Here is a 17381-nt window from a genome sequence, read left to right as displayed (position 1 = left end):
AGGCCACCTTGGGCTTGATTAGATTGAGCCAGTCTAAAAGAGAAACAGAGCCAAGCGATGGTGGTTCACACCTTTAAACCCAGTACTAGGGACGTAGAGATGGAAAGGGATATGGCTGGGCAGAGAGAGAAATATAAGCAGGAGGAGATAAGAGCTCAGGATTTAGTCTGGGGACTTGGGGAGACAGGATACCCCATTTGGTCTGAGGATTTCGTAGAGGTAAGAACTAGTGGCTCTGCTTCTCTGATCTTTCAGTTTTCACCCCCTAACATCTGACTCCAGCTTTTTACTAATTAAGACCAATTAGAATTCATGCTACAGTCATTTCATCAGCAGATACAGTGCTAGGTCTGATGGGAGCCATCATGAAGTGAGGAGATGTGGGAAAACATTACCTAGTCCATCCTTAACTCACGCAATCCACTAAACTGCTGTGGGTTGAGAAGGCTTCACGAACTTCCCTATGGCTGCCTTAGAAGCAGAATACATGTTAACTCCCAGAGAGCAACAAACATTCAGTAAGAATTGATATGGGAAAAATAAATAAACCAGTAGGAGAATGAAAAGCAGTGATAAGGCCGTGTCTGTAGAGAAACAGGAGGTGTTCCAGTCAGTGAGGGACTGGAAACAGCACAGAGCTGTTACACAGGATGAAAATGCCTGTTCAGTCTAAGCTGATGTTGAGAAATCTCAACTCAGGGGGAAGCTAAAGGGAAAGAAAAACCTACTACTGATATTATCTGTAAGAGCCACGAGAAAAAAAAACACTGAAATAAATTAAGTAATGTTTAATATATCTTAAGATACCTTCACTTTCCACTCAAAGCATATAAATTTCACCTAATAGAAAACTATGTTACTTCTCCTAATTCAAACATGTTTTATTTCCCTCCTGCATGGATGGGTGGATGGATGAGTGGATGGATGAGTGGATGGATGGATGGATGGATGGGTGGATGGGTGGGTGGATGAGTGGATGGATGGATGGGTGGGTGGATGGATGGATGGATGGATGGATGGATGGATGGATGGATGGATAGATGGGTGGGTGGATGGGTGGATGGATGGGTGGATGGGTGGGTGGATGCGTGGATGGATGGGTGGATGGATGGGTGGATGGGTGGGTGGATGGATGGGTGGGTGGATGGATGGGTGGGTGGATGCATGGATGGATGCGTGGATGGATGCGTGGATGGATGGATGGATGGATGAATGGATGGATGGATGGATGGATGGATGGATGGATGGATGGATGGGTGGATGGAGGGGTGGATGGATGGAGGGGTGGATGGATGCGTGGATGGATGGGTGGATGGATGGATGGATGGATGGATGGATGGATGGATGGATGGGTGGATGGATGGGTGGATGGATGGGTGGATGGATAGCTGGATAAGTGGGTAAATGGGTAGATGGATGCATGGATGGGTAAGTGGAAGGATGGGTGAAAAAATGGGTGTATGGATGGATGGGTGGATGGACGGGAAACTGATGGAACCACAAGTCAGTGATAGGTGGCTAGACCTACAGATGGAGGTCTTGTCAGTTTCTGTCAATCACCACCTGCCTATTCCGTTGTCCTGACTTACCCTGGCCATTGTGGGTTGCCCAGGAGGAAAGTATTGAAGGAAAATATGTTCAGTTACATCTCTGGTAAGATACACTCGTTGGCATTCAGGACAGGAGATGAGCTCTGGAGGGAAAAGACAGACAGTGGAGCCAAGCAACAGAGTGATTATTCATATGATCTAGAAGGGGGCTTTCTCATACCCAGCACCAACCAAATATGGGCAATATTTCCTCTGTGCCGACGTGATCTCTATTCAATAACACAGCCCACAGTTAGCATGAACATGACCATCCCACCAGAGGCCAGCCCTCCAGACCATCCATTTGGTCTCCTCCCATCCCTGTCTTTGCCTAATCTTCCTCTCTTCCCTAGGAGCCGGGTTACTACAGACTCAAGCCTCTGCCTCCTGCTGCCCCAGCTCTTCATTCTGTAGCCCTGAGGTCCCCGTTCCATGGCTTTGGAGGGTTAGTGTAGTCCAGAGGACAGCACAGTCATTAATGTCCCCATCTTACCCAGACCCCAAAGCTGGAGCTTCCAGTTCTCTAGCCAGAGAAAGAACAGCCCCATCCCCTGCCTACTCAAGTAAAGGTGCTTTTCATTGGTTTAACCAATACCAACAAGTCTGTTTCTGGGGCTCAGGAGCCTGTGGCTGGGCTGTTTCTACCCAGAGTCACAGACCATGTAAGGTGCACTGTAAGCATCCCCTGTGAGCAGCCTGGTTCACTCCCTTTCCCAGAAGAATGCAACAGTTTCCAAACATTCTTTAGCATAGTGGGCATCTGAATTACACAAGCAGCAGGAGATTGTCACCTGGAGACCACAGTGACTCTTCAGACCCACTCTAAAAACAGTCGAACCTCTGGGAACAAGTCTCTTGGGGAGGGCAAGGTACCTGCGTGCACGGATGAGGCTGGTGTGAAAAGGAACTGGTAGTAACAGGGCCTGTCGCAATGCTGTCACAGTCTTCTCTGCCTCGCTTCATCAATGCAGTAATGAATGCTGCAGAGTCAATTGCTCTGCAATGCACTCAGAAGAACGCAAGCCCAAATACCAGTTTTGCCACCCGGTGAGCTTGGACTTTGTCTTAACTGACTCACTTGTGCCTATTTCATTAGATGTAAAATAGGAAGGGAAAATGAGAGTTGCTTTGATAGGTAGGCATGGTGGGACACATCTACAATCACCAGTACTCAGGAATCTGGGGCAGAAGGCATCACAAATTCAAAGGCAGTGGGGCTACACAGCAAAAGCCTGTCACAAAAAGACAGGCTGGTGAGGTAACTCAGCAGGTAAAGGTGCTTGCCATCATGTCTGAGATCCTGAGCTCTATCACTTGAATCTACAGGTGGAAGGAAAGAACCAGTTCTTTCCAGTTGTCCTCTGACCTCTACATGTGTGCTATAATAGGGTTCACACACACACACACACACACACACACACACACACACGGGGGCCATGACTCTCTAACTCCACCCACCGAATCACTGAATGGATTACCAGACCTCAGGAACCTGTGCGATTCTGCTCTTGTACCTAGAATTCTCCAGCGAGATACTCTGAAAAGTTGAACCTGGGACTCAGATTACTGGAAGACATCAGACCTCGAGGAAAGAGACCATAGTTGTCTCAAACATTCCTCGTAAGACTACCCTAAACCAACCAGACCAGGTGAGCCACCAATCTACTGCAGGCACTGAAGTACAGCCAGGATTAGGCAAATTCAGCCCAGACTACCTGGAGAATTCCAGTCCAGATCACCAACCTGAAGAGCCTGAAGAAAGAAAGTTGGTTTGATCACTAAGTTTTGGGATGGCCTATTGACCACCTGCAAAACCCATAAAATCATATAAAACAACAGCCCTTGCAGAGCCATGGATTTGAATGACAGAACTGCATCCGAATCCCCTGAGTATTTTTCCTGCTGGTCTACACTCTTGGCTGTCAGGTGACTGTCTCCACCTTCAGAACAGCGATCTGAGTGTTGAAGGTTACCTCCACAGGACTCCCAGCTCCTGGTACCAAGTGATCAAACCTTAAAACCAGGACGAAGTGGATGGTTCAAAGAAGGCCTCTTGGCGCATCATCCGCCGATCTTGGCCTTTAAGGCAACACCCTTGCTCGGCATTCATTTGCAGCTTGGCCTTACCTCCCACCCCCAGCCTCATCTCTAGCTTCATCTGCCAGATGCCGCAGGTCTTTGGCATGCCGAGTATTCCTGCTGCCTCTGGATCAGCCATACTTTTGCATGGCTCTGTCTGACAAAGCGCTGTTCCTCCTTGAAATACTTTTCCTTGCCTCTGTCCTTTTCAGATAAGCTCCTACGCATCCTTTCAAACCTGTCCAGACGTTTCACTTTTGAGAAACAGGGCTCATTTCCCCTGGGATCGGTCAACCAGTACCTTCAGTTTAAGAACCGACACACGGCATCTTACTACCTGTTCATAGGTCTGCATAAGAAATTATCCACACTTAGCATCAGAGGATGCTTTCAGTAGATGGGACATCTACTTCATTTGCGGCGCGCTCCATGCATACCCTTGCACTCATGGCCCCTTGGAAGAAGTCACCTGGAAGTTTCTGGGCAGTGGAAGAAAGTGTTCCTGAGATGACAATCGCGCCGTCTATAAACAAAGCTCTGCTGCTATTATCTGATTATCACCCTGAGTGAGCACCCTCTATCCTTGAAGGTCACTACATTGTTAAAATGAGGGGTCTAGGCCTAGCAAGAGAGTGCTGATTACACAATACAGCTAACAGAGACAGGACAAGAGGGGGCAGTCAGTCAAATGGCAACTGTCTATCTATCCTCCTTGTCAGAAGTCAGGTGGGCCAGGCATGGCGGCACACACCTGTGACCCCAGCAGATGAGAGACCAAGAGGATTGCCAGTGCGATTCCAGCCTCATCTACACGGTGAGAAACTGCATCAAACAAACAAAACAAACACCAGAGAATGACAGGCAGAGGCTGAGGGGAGGCTGGAGCAGGATCGGCCCTGGGGAGGGGCTGCTGAGGGGCAGAATCAGAGAACAACTGCCCCGCTGTAAGACTCACTACTACACACTTCAGTTGCATCGTAAGTAAAACGCTATTTACAGGTAATGCTTATGTTGGAGGGAGGGACTTGTTCTGAGACAAGGTCTCAAGTAGCCCAAGCTGGCCTCAAACTCAAAAAGGAGCCAAGAATGACCCTGAACTCCTAGGGAGGTGGAGTGGCGGGTGTGCCAACACCCTGCCTGCCTTAGACAGTGTTGACGGTTAGATCCAGTGCCTCACGCATGCTAGGGAAACACTCCACCAGCTGGACTGCATGAAGGATGTGGATGAAGTCTTGGCCTCCTAACCTATGTAGACCAGGCTCATCTTGAATGTGACAGCGATTCTCCTGCCTCCCAAGTGTAGGATTACAGGGGTGCGTCAGCAAGCCCACCTATTTTACTGCATTTCACAACCAGCAACATCGTTCTTGAGACTGAGAAGACCATTACACAAAGACCACCAAGGAGGCGGGTCTTCTGTTTCCAGGACGAGGACGGCACCGGAGGTCTCCCTGTGGAGCCTGGTGGCCTGGGAGAACAGTTCTGAGAGCCACATTCCTTCCAACTGTTAAGAGACGGGCGGGCCATAAAGCAAGTCTGTAATTCCAACACAGACTTGAGGCAGGGGAATCTCAAGTTTAAGACTACAGTAAGCTACACAGAGAGTTCCAGGATAGCCTGCCTCAAAAACTAAATAAATTTCTTGTCCCTAGGAGGTGTGATACAAATTGGCATCTACTTACCACTACTCCCTGTACCGGCACCCTGCATGTGTTATAGCATTCTTAATAGGTCTTATCTACATTCTATTATAGCAAACTGAAACCCAAGACTGTTTGCCTCGAGAACCGTGTCCTTGGGCCAGGGAGGTGGCTGAGTAAAGCACTCGCTGTGCAGGTGTGAGGTCTGGTTCAACACCCTGAACTCATGGAAAGCTGACTATGCTGGCATGCATGTGTGATCTCAGAACAACTGCAGGCTGACGGAAGGTGGGGCCGGTAGCATCCCCAGAAGGCAACAGGCCAACCCGGACTGTGCAGTACAGACACAGACAGGAATAAGACCCGGATCAAACAAGCTGGGAAGCGAGGGCTGACACGCAAGGCCTCTCTCTGACAGCCACACATGTGCCACAGTGTTCACGTGCAACGCACACACGTAAAACATGTCATGTCCCTTTCATTAGGCTATATTCTTTCCTAACTCAATAATAAATATATGATATATTTTTATTGCAATTAACTAGACAGTTTCACCATATAAAAATATTTTATAATGATCAGACCACAGTCATTATCCAGCTGTACTAATAGCCCATACCCAGCTCTGGAACCTGGAGCTCTCTTAAGAAATACAGTGCTTGAGGAAAGCAAATGGAAAGAAGCTTTTGTGCCTAAAGAAAAGAAATACGGAGACAGTGCATTCTTTGCTACAAACCTGAACTGTAAGGGGACTTTTAACCATCCTGACATGGGACAGGGACGTGGTTCAAGGGACCCCAAAGCACAGTTTTGACAGCAAGCACCCTGGACAGTGCTCCTTCCTCTGAGAGCTCTGGCCCCTGAGTCCTGAAGCTGAGCCAGGCAGAAAGTCCAGAAATCTCTGGATGCAGCAGTGGTGGAGTTCCCCTCTGACAGACAAATCCCAACACAGAGAAGTCAGTCCTGCTTGGAGGCTACATTTTACCTCCTCTGACTCACAACTCAGCTGGAAGACCAAGATGCGGTCTGGGGCCTGCTACCGAGGCTGGAGTGCATTCTGAGCCAGGAAAGGGAAAGAGGCCTGGCCTGGGGAACTACCTCTCAGCAGGCACAGCACAGCCAAGGCAGCCTTGACCTCTGATGATGAGAGCAGGAGAGACATCCCAAGGAGGTCCCAGAAATCAGGCGTGGGTCATCTCAGTCCACCAGCCACCATGGCTAACCCTGAGCCCAGCTTGGGCCTAGTGCTAAGCAATTGTCATCAGTTGGTAGGTCTCGCTGTTCAGCTTTCATCCAGGGCTCCACGGAACTGCCCACATCTCTGTGTCCTAGCAGTGGGATCCACAGAGGCAGCCTCAAGCGCCTCTGCCAGGGTCCAAAGCTGGATAGACCTTCTCTGTTCCCAATTCCCAATCCCACGGAGGGTGAGAGGAAGGCCTCGTGAGAGACAGAGACATGCTTCAAAACTACATGGTCCTTGTAAAACCTCAAACCACTGAGCCGCCTTGATCAGCCTCTGTTGCCACAAGCGAGACACGCTGCCTTGCTCTGCCTCTGCCAAACACTAAGCAAGGAAACCCAGCACCGGTGCTCAGGCCAGCTGGCCAGGCTCACTAGCCGATAGCACCCTCCTACCCTTAGCAACCTCGGGATGCTGAGCACTGAGTAAGGCCCCAGTGAAGCCCTTGAAGCCTTGCACTGCCCTGAACTCAGAGCAGCACTGCCTTCAAGAAACAGGTTGCACCCACTCTTCAGATGTCAGTACCAGTTAGAAAGGCAGATTTTGATCCAAGACACACCTAGATTGGCTGCCGATTTTGCCCCTGGCTGCCAGCAGGCTTACCTGTCACCCTGTTGCCTTGTAATTAGAGCAACACCTAGGAGAGAAGTCAGAGGAAGAGCGACAGGTGAGACCACCACCAGTCCTGGAGGACGGTGCTCCCCAGGAGCCCAGGAACACCCACCCCGCATGCAGCAAGCCAGCTGGGCCACAGGGCCTAAGCCTGGGAGAGCTGGGTTCTGGGTGGGGTTTGGGGAGCAGCCTGGAGCCTCTCCCTGTTGTGATGCGTCCTCAGCCAGGGCTGCGTTTCTCTGGCTCACCTGAGATGCTCCTGCAAGAAAGAGCAAGGTTGACTCCTCCTGTTCCTGTTTATCTCCAAGTCTCTGCAGCAATTTTCCCAAACTGAACAGCAAGAGGGAGACCTCAAAGAGGCGACTCTCTTCCTAGCTGCATCTCCTTCCTAATCCTCTGGGTGCCTCTGAATAGAAGCTCAGAAGGAAGAAAACGAGATTTTCAACTTTCAGGAACTAGCTCTGTCGCCCTCTGCACAGCTCACAGCTCGGGAGGCCATCACTCTCAGGCTTTTAAGACTCGATCCACAGAAATCCTTCAGCCCTCCATGTTCCCCAAAATGACAGTGCTCATGTGTGGCTGGAACCTGCCCCGATCCGGCAGCTCATTTAAATAGAGCTCATCACAATAACAGTGCTGGTGGAGAAGTGAGTAGCTGCAGGGCCCTGGGGACCCCCTGTTTATACGTAGGAAGAATGATGCAATCTGGGTATCAAAATAGCAATCCGGAATGGAATAACAGGCTCCCGCAGCAGCGGTGCCTGCACAGCCAGAGCTCAAGTTGACACACTCTGTCAGCCCCACACTGCTGCAGCACGCAGATGCCAAGCACACACTCTCACCGCATCATTTTCAAAAACAGCAGGAGCCGGAGAGATCCCTCCGAGCCCCCTGCACCGCAGGAAAGTGCAAGGGGTGGGGACTCCCCAACAGACACTAAAATCTATCTCCTAGATACTCACCTGCTCCTGCTACTTCACCTGAAGTCCTTATCCTGTGACGTCACAGTCGGTTGCCATAGTGACCAACTGTCCGTCACAAGCGGAGGATTAGGACTTCAGCTGGAACAGACACTTGTTTTATGATGCACAAAGGTCCTGGGCAGGGGCCCCTCGGCAGCTCTCTATTCCCCAGGGAAACACAGTCACACACAAACAGAAGAGGGGAGGAAAGCGGGTGAATTGGGAGAAAGACTTCAGGATAGGATAATACTGCGAGTTACAGGATGATTACAGCCGCACAGCAATCAGAGGTGGGCAGTGAGGAGAGCCTAGCTGGAGCAGGTGCCTTGACTGCTAAACAAAAGATCCTGACCTTGAGGAAAGGCCACCCAGAAAGGCTCTAGGAGCCTGGCTGAGCAAGTGAAGACACAAAGCAAGTTTATCCAGTTGAACTTTAACAAGATCCTGAAAGGGGGCAGACATGTCAAAATGGGTCAAAAGAGTCGTTCTGAAGAGAATGTGTTAGTGTACCACCAAAACACGACATGGGTGTGGGGGAGGAGTCGTCTTTGGGCTGTTCTGAACAGATACTGGTATGGGAAGAGGGAGAGGGCCACTTTCAAACGCTTTTGTAAATCCTGTTTCCTGACATCCACACCTCTTAAATCAGACAGCACCCTGCCCTTCCTGCACTAGCGAGTTCCAAATCTGAAGAGCTTTCTAAGAATCCTCAGTCTGTCAAACCCAAATCTCCTAGGTTCAGACACAGGGCCTGGAGTTTCGGCAAGGTTCCAAATTGTTCCTAGACATCCAGTCTGGAACCAATGGCTCAGACAACCACAGTGGCCTCCGGGTAATCTTCCTGCAATCATCCTGCATGCTATCAAATCAGCTCTCACTGGCGTGCGTGTGCGTGTGTGCGTGTGTGTGTGTGTGTGTGTGTGTGTATTTTGAGACAAGGTCTCACGTGGCCCAGGCTAAACTGAAGTTCACAATTGTACCTGAGGTTGACCTTGAACTCCTGATCTTCCTGCTTCTACTTCCCAAGTGCCAAGATTAAAGGGTGTGAGAACAAACACATCCTACCAGAATGCCTGTTTGTTTGTTTGTCTGTTTGTTTTGAGACAAGGTCTCTCTGTGGCCCTAGTTGCCCTAGAGCTTGCAATATAGACCAGGCTGGCCCCAGACTCACAGAGACCCACTTACCTTTGCCTCATGAGTGTTGCAATTAAAGGACTGTATCCACACCACACCCAGTTCAGAATGACTCTTTAAAATATAGATCTGATCAGCCGGGCGGTGGTGGTGCAAGCCTTTAATCCCAGCACTCGGGAGGCAGACGCAGGTGGATCTCTGGGAGTTCGAGGCCAGCCTGGTCTTCAAGAGCTAGTTCCGGGACAGGCACCAAAGCTACAGAGAAACCTTGTCTTGAAAAACCAAAATATAGATAGACAGATAGATAGATAGATAGATAGATAGATAGATAGATAGATAGATAGATAGATAGATATAGATCTGATCATACTCACTGAGCACAATGGCTCCCACTCTGCAGGAATATTTGTCAAGACCCCTGAGAAAATTTTTTTTCGGAATCCCCTTTAAGCATTCTACATTCTAGACAAAGTTAACTCCCTTCTGTCTTGCTTACCTGCCTGCTCCTCCATGGGCCTCATTCTCATGTTATTTCCTACCTGGAGTTTCATCCACATACCAGCCTTGGTTGTCCTGGAACTCGCTCTGCAGAGCAGGCTGGCCTTGAACCCACAGAGATCTGCCTGCCTCTGCCTCCCAAGTGCTGAGATTAATGGCGTGCACCACCACCCGTCTCATCCATATTTTTCTATCCTGGGTGACTCCCAAATAGTCTTTTCTACTTGATGGCACCAAAGGTTTCAAACCCACCAACTTTTCCAGTGCTTAAAACAGAGATCAGAACTACAGCCTGCCTGTTTTTGTCAATAAAGAATACAGTCAAAAAGCAGCTTCTTGGACTGGGACGTGTAGATCAGTGCTTACCTAGCATGCAAGTGGCCCTGGGTTCAGTTCCCCAGCACTCTGAAGGTGGAGGCGGAAAATCAGAAGTTCAGCCATCCTCAGTTACTTACTAGGTTTAAGGACAGCCAGAGCTACATGAAACCCTGTCTCAAAAAGAGGGGTGGGGGAGAAGGAAGGAAGGAAGGAAGGAAGGAAGGAAGGAAGGAAGGAAGGAAGGAAGGAAGGAAGGAAGGCAGGCTTTCTTAGAACACAGTCAGGGTCATTGGTTTCCACACTGATCATGGCTGATTTTGACCTCCAGTGGCAGAGTTGAGTAATTGTGACCGGAACTTTATGACTGGCAAACCAAAACTACTATCTGGCACTTTTTAGATTTAAAAAGCTTGTCCTTAGCTCAAAACAGCAGCTCCTTACACGGTTCCATCTCCATACTGGGATAAAATTCTGACTACGGAGCCCTGCTTGAGCTAAGCACACCTCCACCTGTGAGCTCTCGGTGTGCAAATGGTTCACACAGGTGCTGGGCCTTCAGACGTGAGTGAGCTGTCACTGACGAGGGGAGGGGGCGTCACACACAAGAGCATCATAAGTGTAAAAATGTGGGGGGCCTCCAGGCCGTGTAGGGTATGAAGGACGTGAGACAACAAGGTTAATTTAGGGGAACTAGGAAGAGCCCTGAGGGACAAGCTAGTTCTGCTCTGAATGCCAGCCAATCCCGAGTTCTCTTCTCTCTCTCTCTCTCTCTCTCTCTCTCTCTCTCTTTAACTTATTAGATTTAAAAAAAATACCAATCGGGGCTGGAGAGATGGCTCAGCAATTAAGAGCATTGCCTCCTCTTCTAGAGGTCCTGAGTTCAATTCCCAGCAACCACATGATGGCTCACAACCATCTATAGAGGGATCTGATGCCCACTTCTGGCCTAAAGTCGATAGAGCACTCATACATAAAATAAATAAATCTTAAAAAAAAAAATACCAATCCAAGTTCCCACTCTCTCACCTCCTCCCATTCCTTCCACACACCCTCCCACCCCACCCCTTTTCTTTCTCTTTTTATTTCTTTTTGTGGTACTAGGTATTGAACCGAGGGTCCTCATGCCAGACAATCCTTTTCCTGGGTTATATACCTGGCTCTCTTTTTACTTTTCATTTTGCATTGGGGTTTCACTTGCCTTGAATTCCCTCGCTACCAAGAGTAGCTGAGAGTATAGGCCTGTGCCACTAGGCCCAACTTCCTTTTTTTTTTTGTTTTTTGTTTTTGTTTTTTGGTGACAGGGTTCTTTGCATAGCTCTGACTATCCTGGAACTTGCTTTGTAGACCAGCCTGGCCTCGAACTAACAGAGATTCACCTGCCTCTGCCTCCAAGTGCTGGGATTAAAAGTGTGTGCCACCACTGCCAAGTCTTTAGGTAGCCCATAATGTAGGCCTAGAGTTAGAAGGAGTGATTAGGTTTGGAGTAGAGGATTCGGAAACATAACCCTTAACAGCAGAATAAGTATCATTACAGAAAAAAATAAGGTAAGCTACGATACCCAGGAACTAGGAGGCAGGGCCAGCAGCTGATCTGAAGCAAGATCCGGAATCTGAGTCTGACAACCAGGGGCCGGCTGAGGCTGGAAGCGAATGTGTGGAGTGTCTGGCCCTTGGCCTGCACAGACTCATTCCCTGAGGAAGCACCTGGGTGTGATGCCAGCTTTCTGTGTCAGGGAAATACCCACCGTAGATGCGATGTAGCCTGGGCTCACTGACCCAGTAGTGCCGGTCTCTTTTCACACAGATGCTCAGGAGGTGATACAAAGGAGGATATACGGAAACACTACCTGCAAAGTCACTTATGACTGGGCCTGACAGAGCTCCGTAGGGAGTCCAAGGCAGCACCAACTATAGATCTGTAGCTTCTGCAGCCTGCAAGCCCAAACAAGCCCAGCGTTATCAGGCAAGGGAGTGGCTCTGCAAATAGGACCATGTGACCCTCTGCAGGCTTCTAGGTCCTTCCTGCACTCTCAACGCTGTGTTCATGCAGTAAACAGGTAGAGATGAGCTCCAAGGGCTTCTCCTGCTATCTGGCCTCCATGACACTTGGCACGACTAGTTCCCCACTCAATGAAAGATCCAGTGACGAGCAGTCACCCCAAAACTGCCTGTCAATCACTGCTACCTTCAACTTCCTCCCCTGCAAATCTCTCTAGCCATAGTTTTCCAGGTGCAGCAAGCACATCCCCACCAAACACAGCCTACCTCTTCCCAACCACCTGGGGAATTGCTCTCCCAGTAACGGGGATATTCAGAGGTGCCAATGCTACTCCCAGGGCCCTAGAGAGCCAATTAAGGTGAGGAAACTGTTCTCGAACTAAGAAGCCGCCCTGTTGACAGGGCTTCAGAGCTCCAGCTTCTGCACCTGCCACACACCGGCTCCTTTCAGGTCAGCAGCCCACCCTCCACCTGGGAGACCTGGGGTACTGTCTGCCTTAGACCCCACCAGTTTGGACATGCTATTCAGTGCCTTGAATAAGCAAACAGGGGTCATCTCCCTCCCAGACTCCTGAAGCCAGTTCCACAGTCTGTGATTCTCACCAAGGCCATTAGAGCCCCTCCAGCTGAGCTGCTCATTAATATCAGTCATTTCCCTCTCTGACTCTGAGGTTGTAGCATCTTGCATCAGTTCCCTTTCTCTCAGTCTTCCCAAAGCCCCCAAGGCCTGCCCACCAAGGGACATTGATTACTCCCCCTTTCGGCATTAGCAGCATACAAGGAATATGCTGCTCCCCTTAACCAGAAAGCCTGGTACCCAGGAACTGTGGGTCCATCTGCAGTGGTTATTCGGTGTTCTAAGAGTTTATCAAGCTCAACCTGGAAAGCCAGAGAGGAGCTGGGACTGCTCAGTCTATCAGGCTAGAGTCCAGACGAGCCTCAGAGATGTGGATTCCAGACCAGGTTCTTCCTACGCCTTGATGTTGTCTTCTGTTCTGAAAACCACGAAAGGGAGATTCTAGACAGGCGGATTCTAAAACTTGAGTGTAAAAAACAGAGTCTCTCAGTCACAAGTTACTTAGTTACTTAGTTTCTTTTAAGAGAAAAAGTAACGTCCTTTTTACTCACACGGGAGAGGAAACATCCAGTTAATTACCCTCCCTGACCTAGAGAGAAAACTAAACCAAACAGAACCTTCAGAATCTTGAAGACAGAGTCACACTTGGTAAATGTCAGTTGTGGCAATATTTCTGCAGAGCCCGTTAATTTTACTCAAAGTATCGTTTTAGTACTCAGTAGACAACTTTCCAGGTGCAGTTTGACCCTGGACTATTTCCAATGAGAGACTTTTTTTTTTTAAATATTTGTTATGTATACAATATTCTATCTGTGTGTATGCCTGCAGGCCAGAAGAGGGCACCAGACCTTATTACAGATGGTTGTGAGCCACCATGTGGTTGCTGGGAATTGAACTCAGGACCTTTGGAAGAGCAAGCAATGCTCTTAACCACTGAGCCATCTCTCCAACCCCTCCAATGAGAGACTTAAAAGAAATCATGGATGCTCTTCCCGTTACAGACCAATAACTCACTGTAAATGGAACATATCATAAGCGGAAAATACGTCCTGTTCTCTTAGTCTACTGACCGTCATGGTGGGCTTTGCTCAGCCCACCTCAGACATGCTTGGGATACTCTGTCAGCCTCTGGTTGGGCACATCACCTCACACTAACAGTCTTTCCCATGTCTCGTGTACCTCACTGAGCACGTGCTGAAAGGAAGAGGCAGAGTGGTCTGTGGGTATTTTGCACAACCACAAAGCTGAAGCATGCCTAGATAAAGATCTCTCTTTGACCCCTAGACTGTGTTCTCACTGTCTGAGTAGATACCTTCCCAGAATCCAGTCTTTCTAAGAGTCTACAGCATCAGTCACCTCACTGGACGGCCAAGCTATTACACGCATCACACTCCTGCCTTTGTCCTGGTCTCCATTAACAGCCTTTAAATACCTTGTCTAGCAGGGATCTCCAACACTCAAGAAGGTAAAAACAGGCACATTAGAGGTTCAAGGTCATCCTTAGCTATATAGTTCAAGGACAGCCTGAGCTGTCCCTCAATCTGTCTCAACAGAGGAAAATACATAATCGTTAGTCTGCAGTTTCTTTACCTTACAAACTGTTAAACTTAGAACAGATAACATTGGCACAAGAGCCCAGTACAGTATGCACAATCAGGGTGTCTGATACTTTGTACCTGCAGAAGGGAGCAGCATCAAGAATGAAGACAAAGCCCCTTTACAGGCCAGGGCCATGGGAGGTCTGGGGGGTCCATGGGAGGTCTGGGGGACCATGGGAGGTCTGGGGGGTCGTGGGAGGTCTGGGGGGTCCATGGGAGGTCTGGAGGTCTGGGGGGCCATGGGAGGTCTAGGGAGTCCATGGGAGGTCTGGGGGGTTCAAGCAGCTCACTCAGTTCATGAGTGCTCATTTAAGTCTGGGCCTAGAGCACGTTTTGCTGGCAGTGAAGGGGCAGAATCAGAAAGCACAATCCACTGGATGAGAATACACCTTCCTGCTACAGGGCCTGAGGAAGGATCTCACGGCCACTGATCAGAATAATACACCAGTTGGACAGACCCCCGCGTCCAGGCAAAGACCTTTCATTAGACAAAGCCACTTCTTGCTCTGCTCAGCAACTGGGAGAAAGGCTCATGAAAGTGGATTTGTCCCTGTACAACATGACACTCTCTGGCTGGAGGCAGTGACACGGGAACCTGTTTATTTCACAGCCTCTGCTCATCTCCCTCCCATCCCTCCAGCTGTCCCAACATCTTAAAAACAAAGCCAGCAGAAGGAGACTAGCCACCTAGAATGTCTGTGGATAAAACGGCAGCACTATCCGCTCCTTCCAAAGAACTAGACCCTGAAGCACGATTTCTCAAACTATGCCCAGGGATTCAGGTTCAAAAACAGTATTTCTTACAGGAATTGTCAGAGAGGGGCCAACAGTCCAAAGCACACAGAGAGCCTCCCAATTTCCTGCTCCCTGGCTAGAACATTAAGCAATCTGTTTACTGATCCCTTTTCAATGACAATAACAGCTTTTTGAAGTCTCAGGCCTTTCATTTCATCTCTGTCCTGTAAAAGCCATAGGGTCTGGTACACAGCAGTCCGTGTGTAACTGTGGAGATGAGCAAACAAACCAACAAACACAGCCAACACATAGTTAGTAACCCAGAATACTAACGAGAAAATCTACTTCATCCCACAAACAGAAACACGAGACTGTAAGATGCAGGCTGGAGAGATGACTCCAGGATTAAAAACACTGATGGCTCTTACAGAAGACCCAGGTTCAGTTCCCAGAATCCTCATTGGATGGCTCACAACTACTTATAATTCCAGTTCCAGGACAGCTGATCCTCTCTTCTGACCTCTGCAGGCTCCTGCACACATGAGGAATACGTTAATATACTCAGGCACACACACACATACACACAATTTTTAATTTATACCACATCTATAATAAATTGCCTTTATGTTTCCAAATCAAGTGTCCTTTTATCTATAGGTCTTTTCCCTCCATTCAGTTTTAGACTCCTAGATAACAGCTTTTTCAGCATTTCTTAGTCTTTTTCTATATACTAGGCATAATACAGAAGTTCTATGTATATATTCTCATTTAATCTTTGTAACATTCCTATGGGGTTTTTTCCTATAAGGAAAAAAAACCTTCAAGCACAGAGAACCCCTCATCCAAAAAATGCCTCTCAGCAACAGATGGGAACCATCAGAGAGAAAGCCACCCATCCAATGCAGAGAACAAGTACTGTGTATGCCAGGTGATCCACCTACAGCCCACTCCTGCACCTAGGGCTAGAGATCACAGCAGAAAAGAGGGTGGAAGATCGCAAGAGACCAAGGATTTCAGAGAAACTACACCATGAAGTCTCACAAACAGTCATGCCTAAACAAGACCTGAACAAAGACAGCACCAACAGACATGCAGGAATGAAAGGGGAAAGATCACAAAGCCCCAACCCTAGACAAGAACTACGGGCAACCAAGGAATGCTAAGAACAGGAGAAATAGTCTTCCCCCAGGGAAGAGCTCCTAATACCAGATGGTCAGCTCTGAAAATATGCAAGTAGCATTATATGGACCAATCAGGTTGTATTTATGTATTTAGAATAGAAGGGTAGATAGATAGATAGATAGATAGATAGATAGATAGATAGATAGATAGATAGAACAGAAATTTAAAAAAAGAGACCATGAATTTGAGAGGAAGCAAGCAGAGTACACAGGAGGGGCTGGAGGGGAGAAATAGAGAAAATGATGTATGTGGTGATATCTCATTTGTATTCTAATAAATAAAGCTTGCCTGAAGATCAGAGAGTAAAACAGCTGCACTGATCAGTTGGGCAGCCCAGGCAGTGGTGACTCACACATTTAATCCCAGTAGCCACTGTAGTTTCCCATAGAAACTGGGAGGTAGGGGTGCATACCTTCAATCTAGCCCTAGAGAGGAATATAAAACATGAGGGGACAGTTCTCACACACAGTCTCATTCTGATATTCCTGGAGGCAGGATCACCATTTTGGACTGAGGTAGAGGTAAGAGCCAGTGGCTGGCTGTTTTGCATTTTTGGCCTTCAGGTTGAATCCATCAGGTTTTTATTAATCGTACAACAGATATAATTAAATTTTAAAACTTAAAAATATAAAAATTAGGGCTGGAGAAATGGCTCAGAGGTTAAGAGCACTGATTGCTCTTCCAGAGGGCATAGGTTCAATTGCCAGCACCCATATGGCAGCTCACAACTGTCTGTAACTCCAGTGGTAGGTGGTCCAATGGCCTCACACAGATATGCATGCAGACAAAACACCAATGCACATAAAATAAAAATAAATACTTTTACTGGTATTCCTGTGGATAAATAAAAAAGAAATTTTTTTTAAAAAAAGGAAAAGAAATTAAATCCAGAATTTAAAAAAGTTATAAGCTAGACGGTGATGGTGCATGCCTTTAATTCCAGCACTCAGGAGGCAGAGGCAGGCACAGCTTTGAGTTTGAAGCCAGCCTGGTCGAAGAGTGAATTCCAGGACAGCCAGGGCTATACAGAGAAACTTTGTCTTGAAAAAAACAGAAAAAATATATATAAAAAATAAATAAATAAAGCCTACCACTGTAATGAAAAGAGGAGGAGGAGGAGGAAATGGAGTCTGTTGTTCCTGGCTAATATTCTAATTTCAGTTTTAAAAAGTCATTGAGAGGGCTGGAGAGATGGCTCAGTGGTTAAGAGCATTGCCTG

The 17381-nt window shown here is 48.1% G+C and overlaps 1 protein-coding gene across 2 annotated transcripts in view; it reads right to left on the bottom strand.

Annotated features, from left to right (window-relative positions):
• The window catches only part of Trim66 (tripartite motif containing 66), a 44112-nt gene extending 36126 nt beyond the window's left edge, over positions 1–7986 (bottom strand). Inside the window, exons 1-3 of one of the 2 annotated variants that reach the window (XM_057779412.1) lie at positions 7409–7986; positions 7152–7185; positions 1590–1693 (exon numbers count right to left, since the gene is read on the bottom strand). In XM_057779412.1, coding sequence (XP_057635395.1) covers positions 1590–1598 — 9 coding nt within the window. In that variant the 5' untranslated portion in view covers positions 1599–1693; positions 7152–7185; positions 7409–7986. The remainder of the gene's footprint in view (positions 1–1589; positions 1694–7151; positions 7186–7408) is intronic. The other variant, XM_057779410.1, reaches the window with a different exon arrangement.
• Positions 7987–17381: the final 9395 nt, after the last annotated feature.

Source organism: Chionomys nivalis, chromosome 8 (assembly GCF_950005125.1).
Source record: "Chionomys nivalis chromosome 8, mChiNiv1.1, whole genome shotgun sequence".
NCBI lineage: Eukaryota > Metazoa > Chordata > Mammalia > Rodentia > Cricetidae > Chionomys > Chionomys nivalis.
This window is presented reverse-complemented; position numbering and strand designations above follow the sequence as displayed.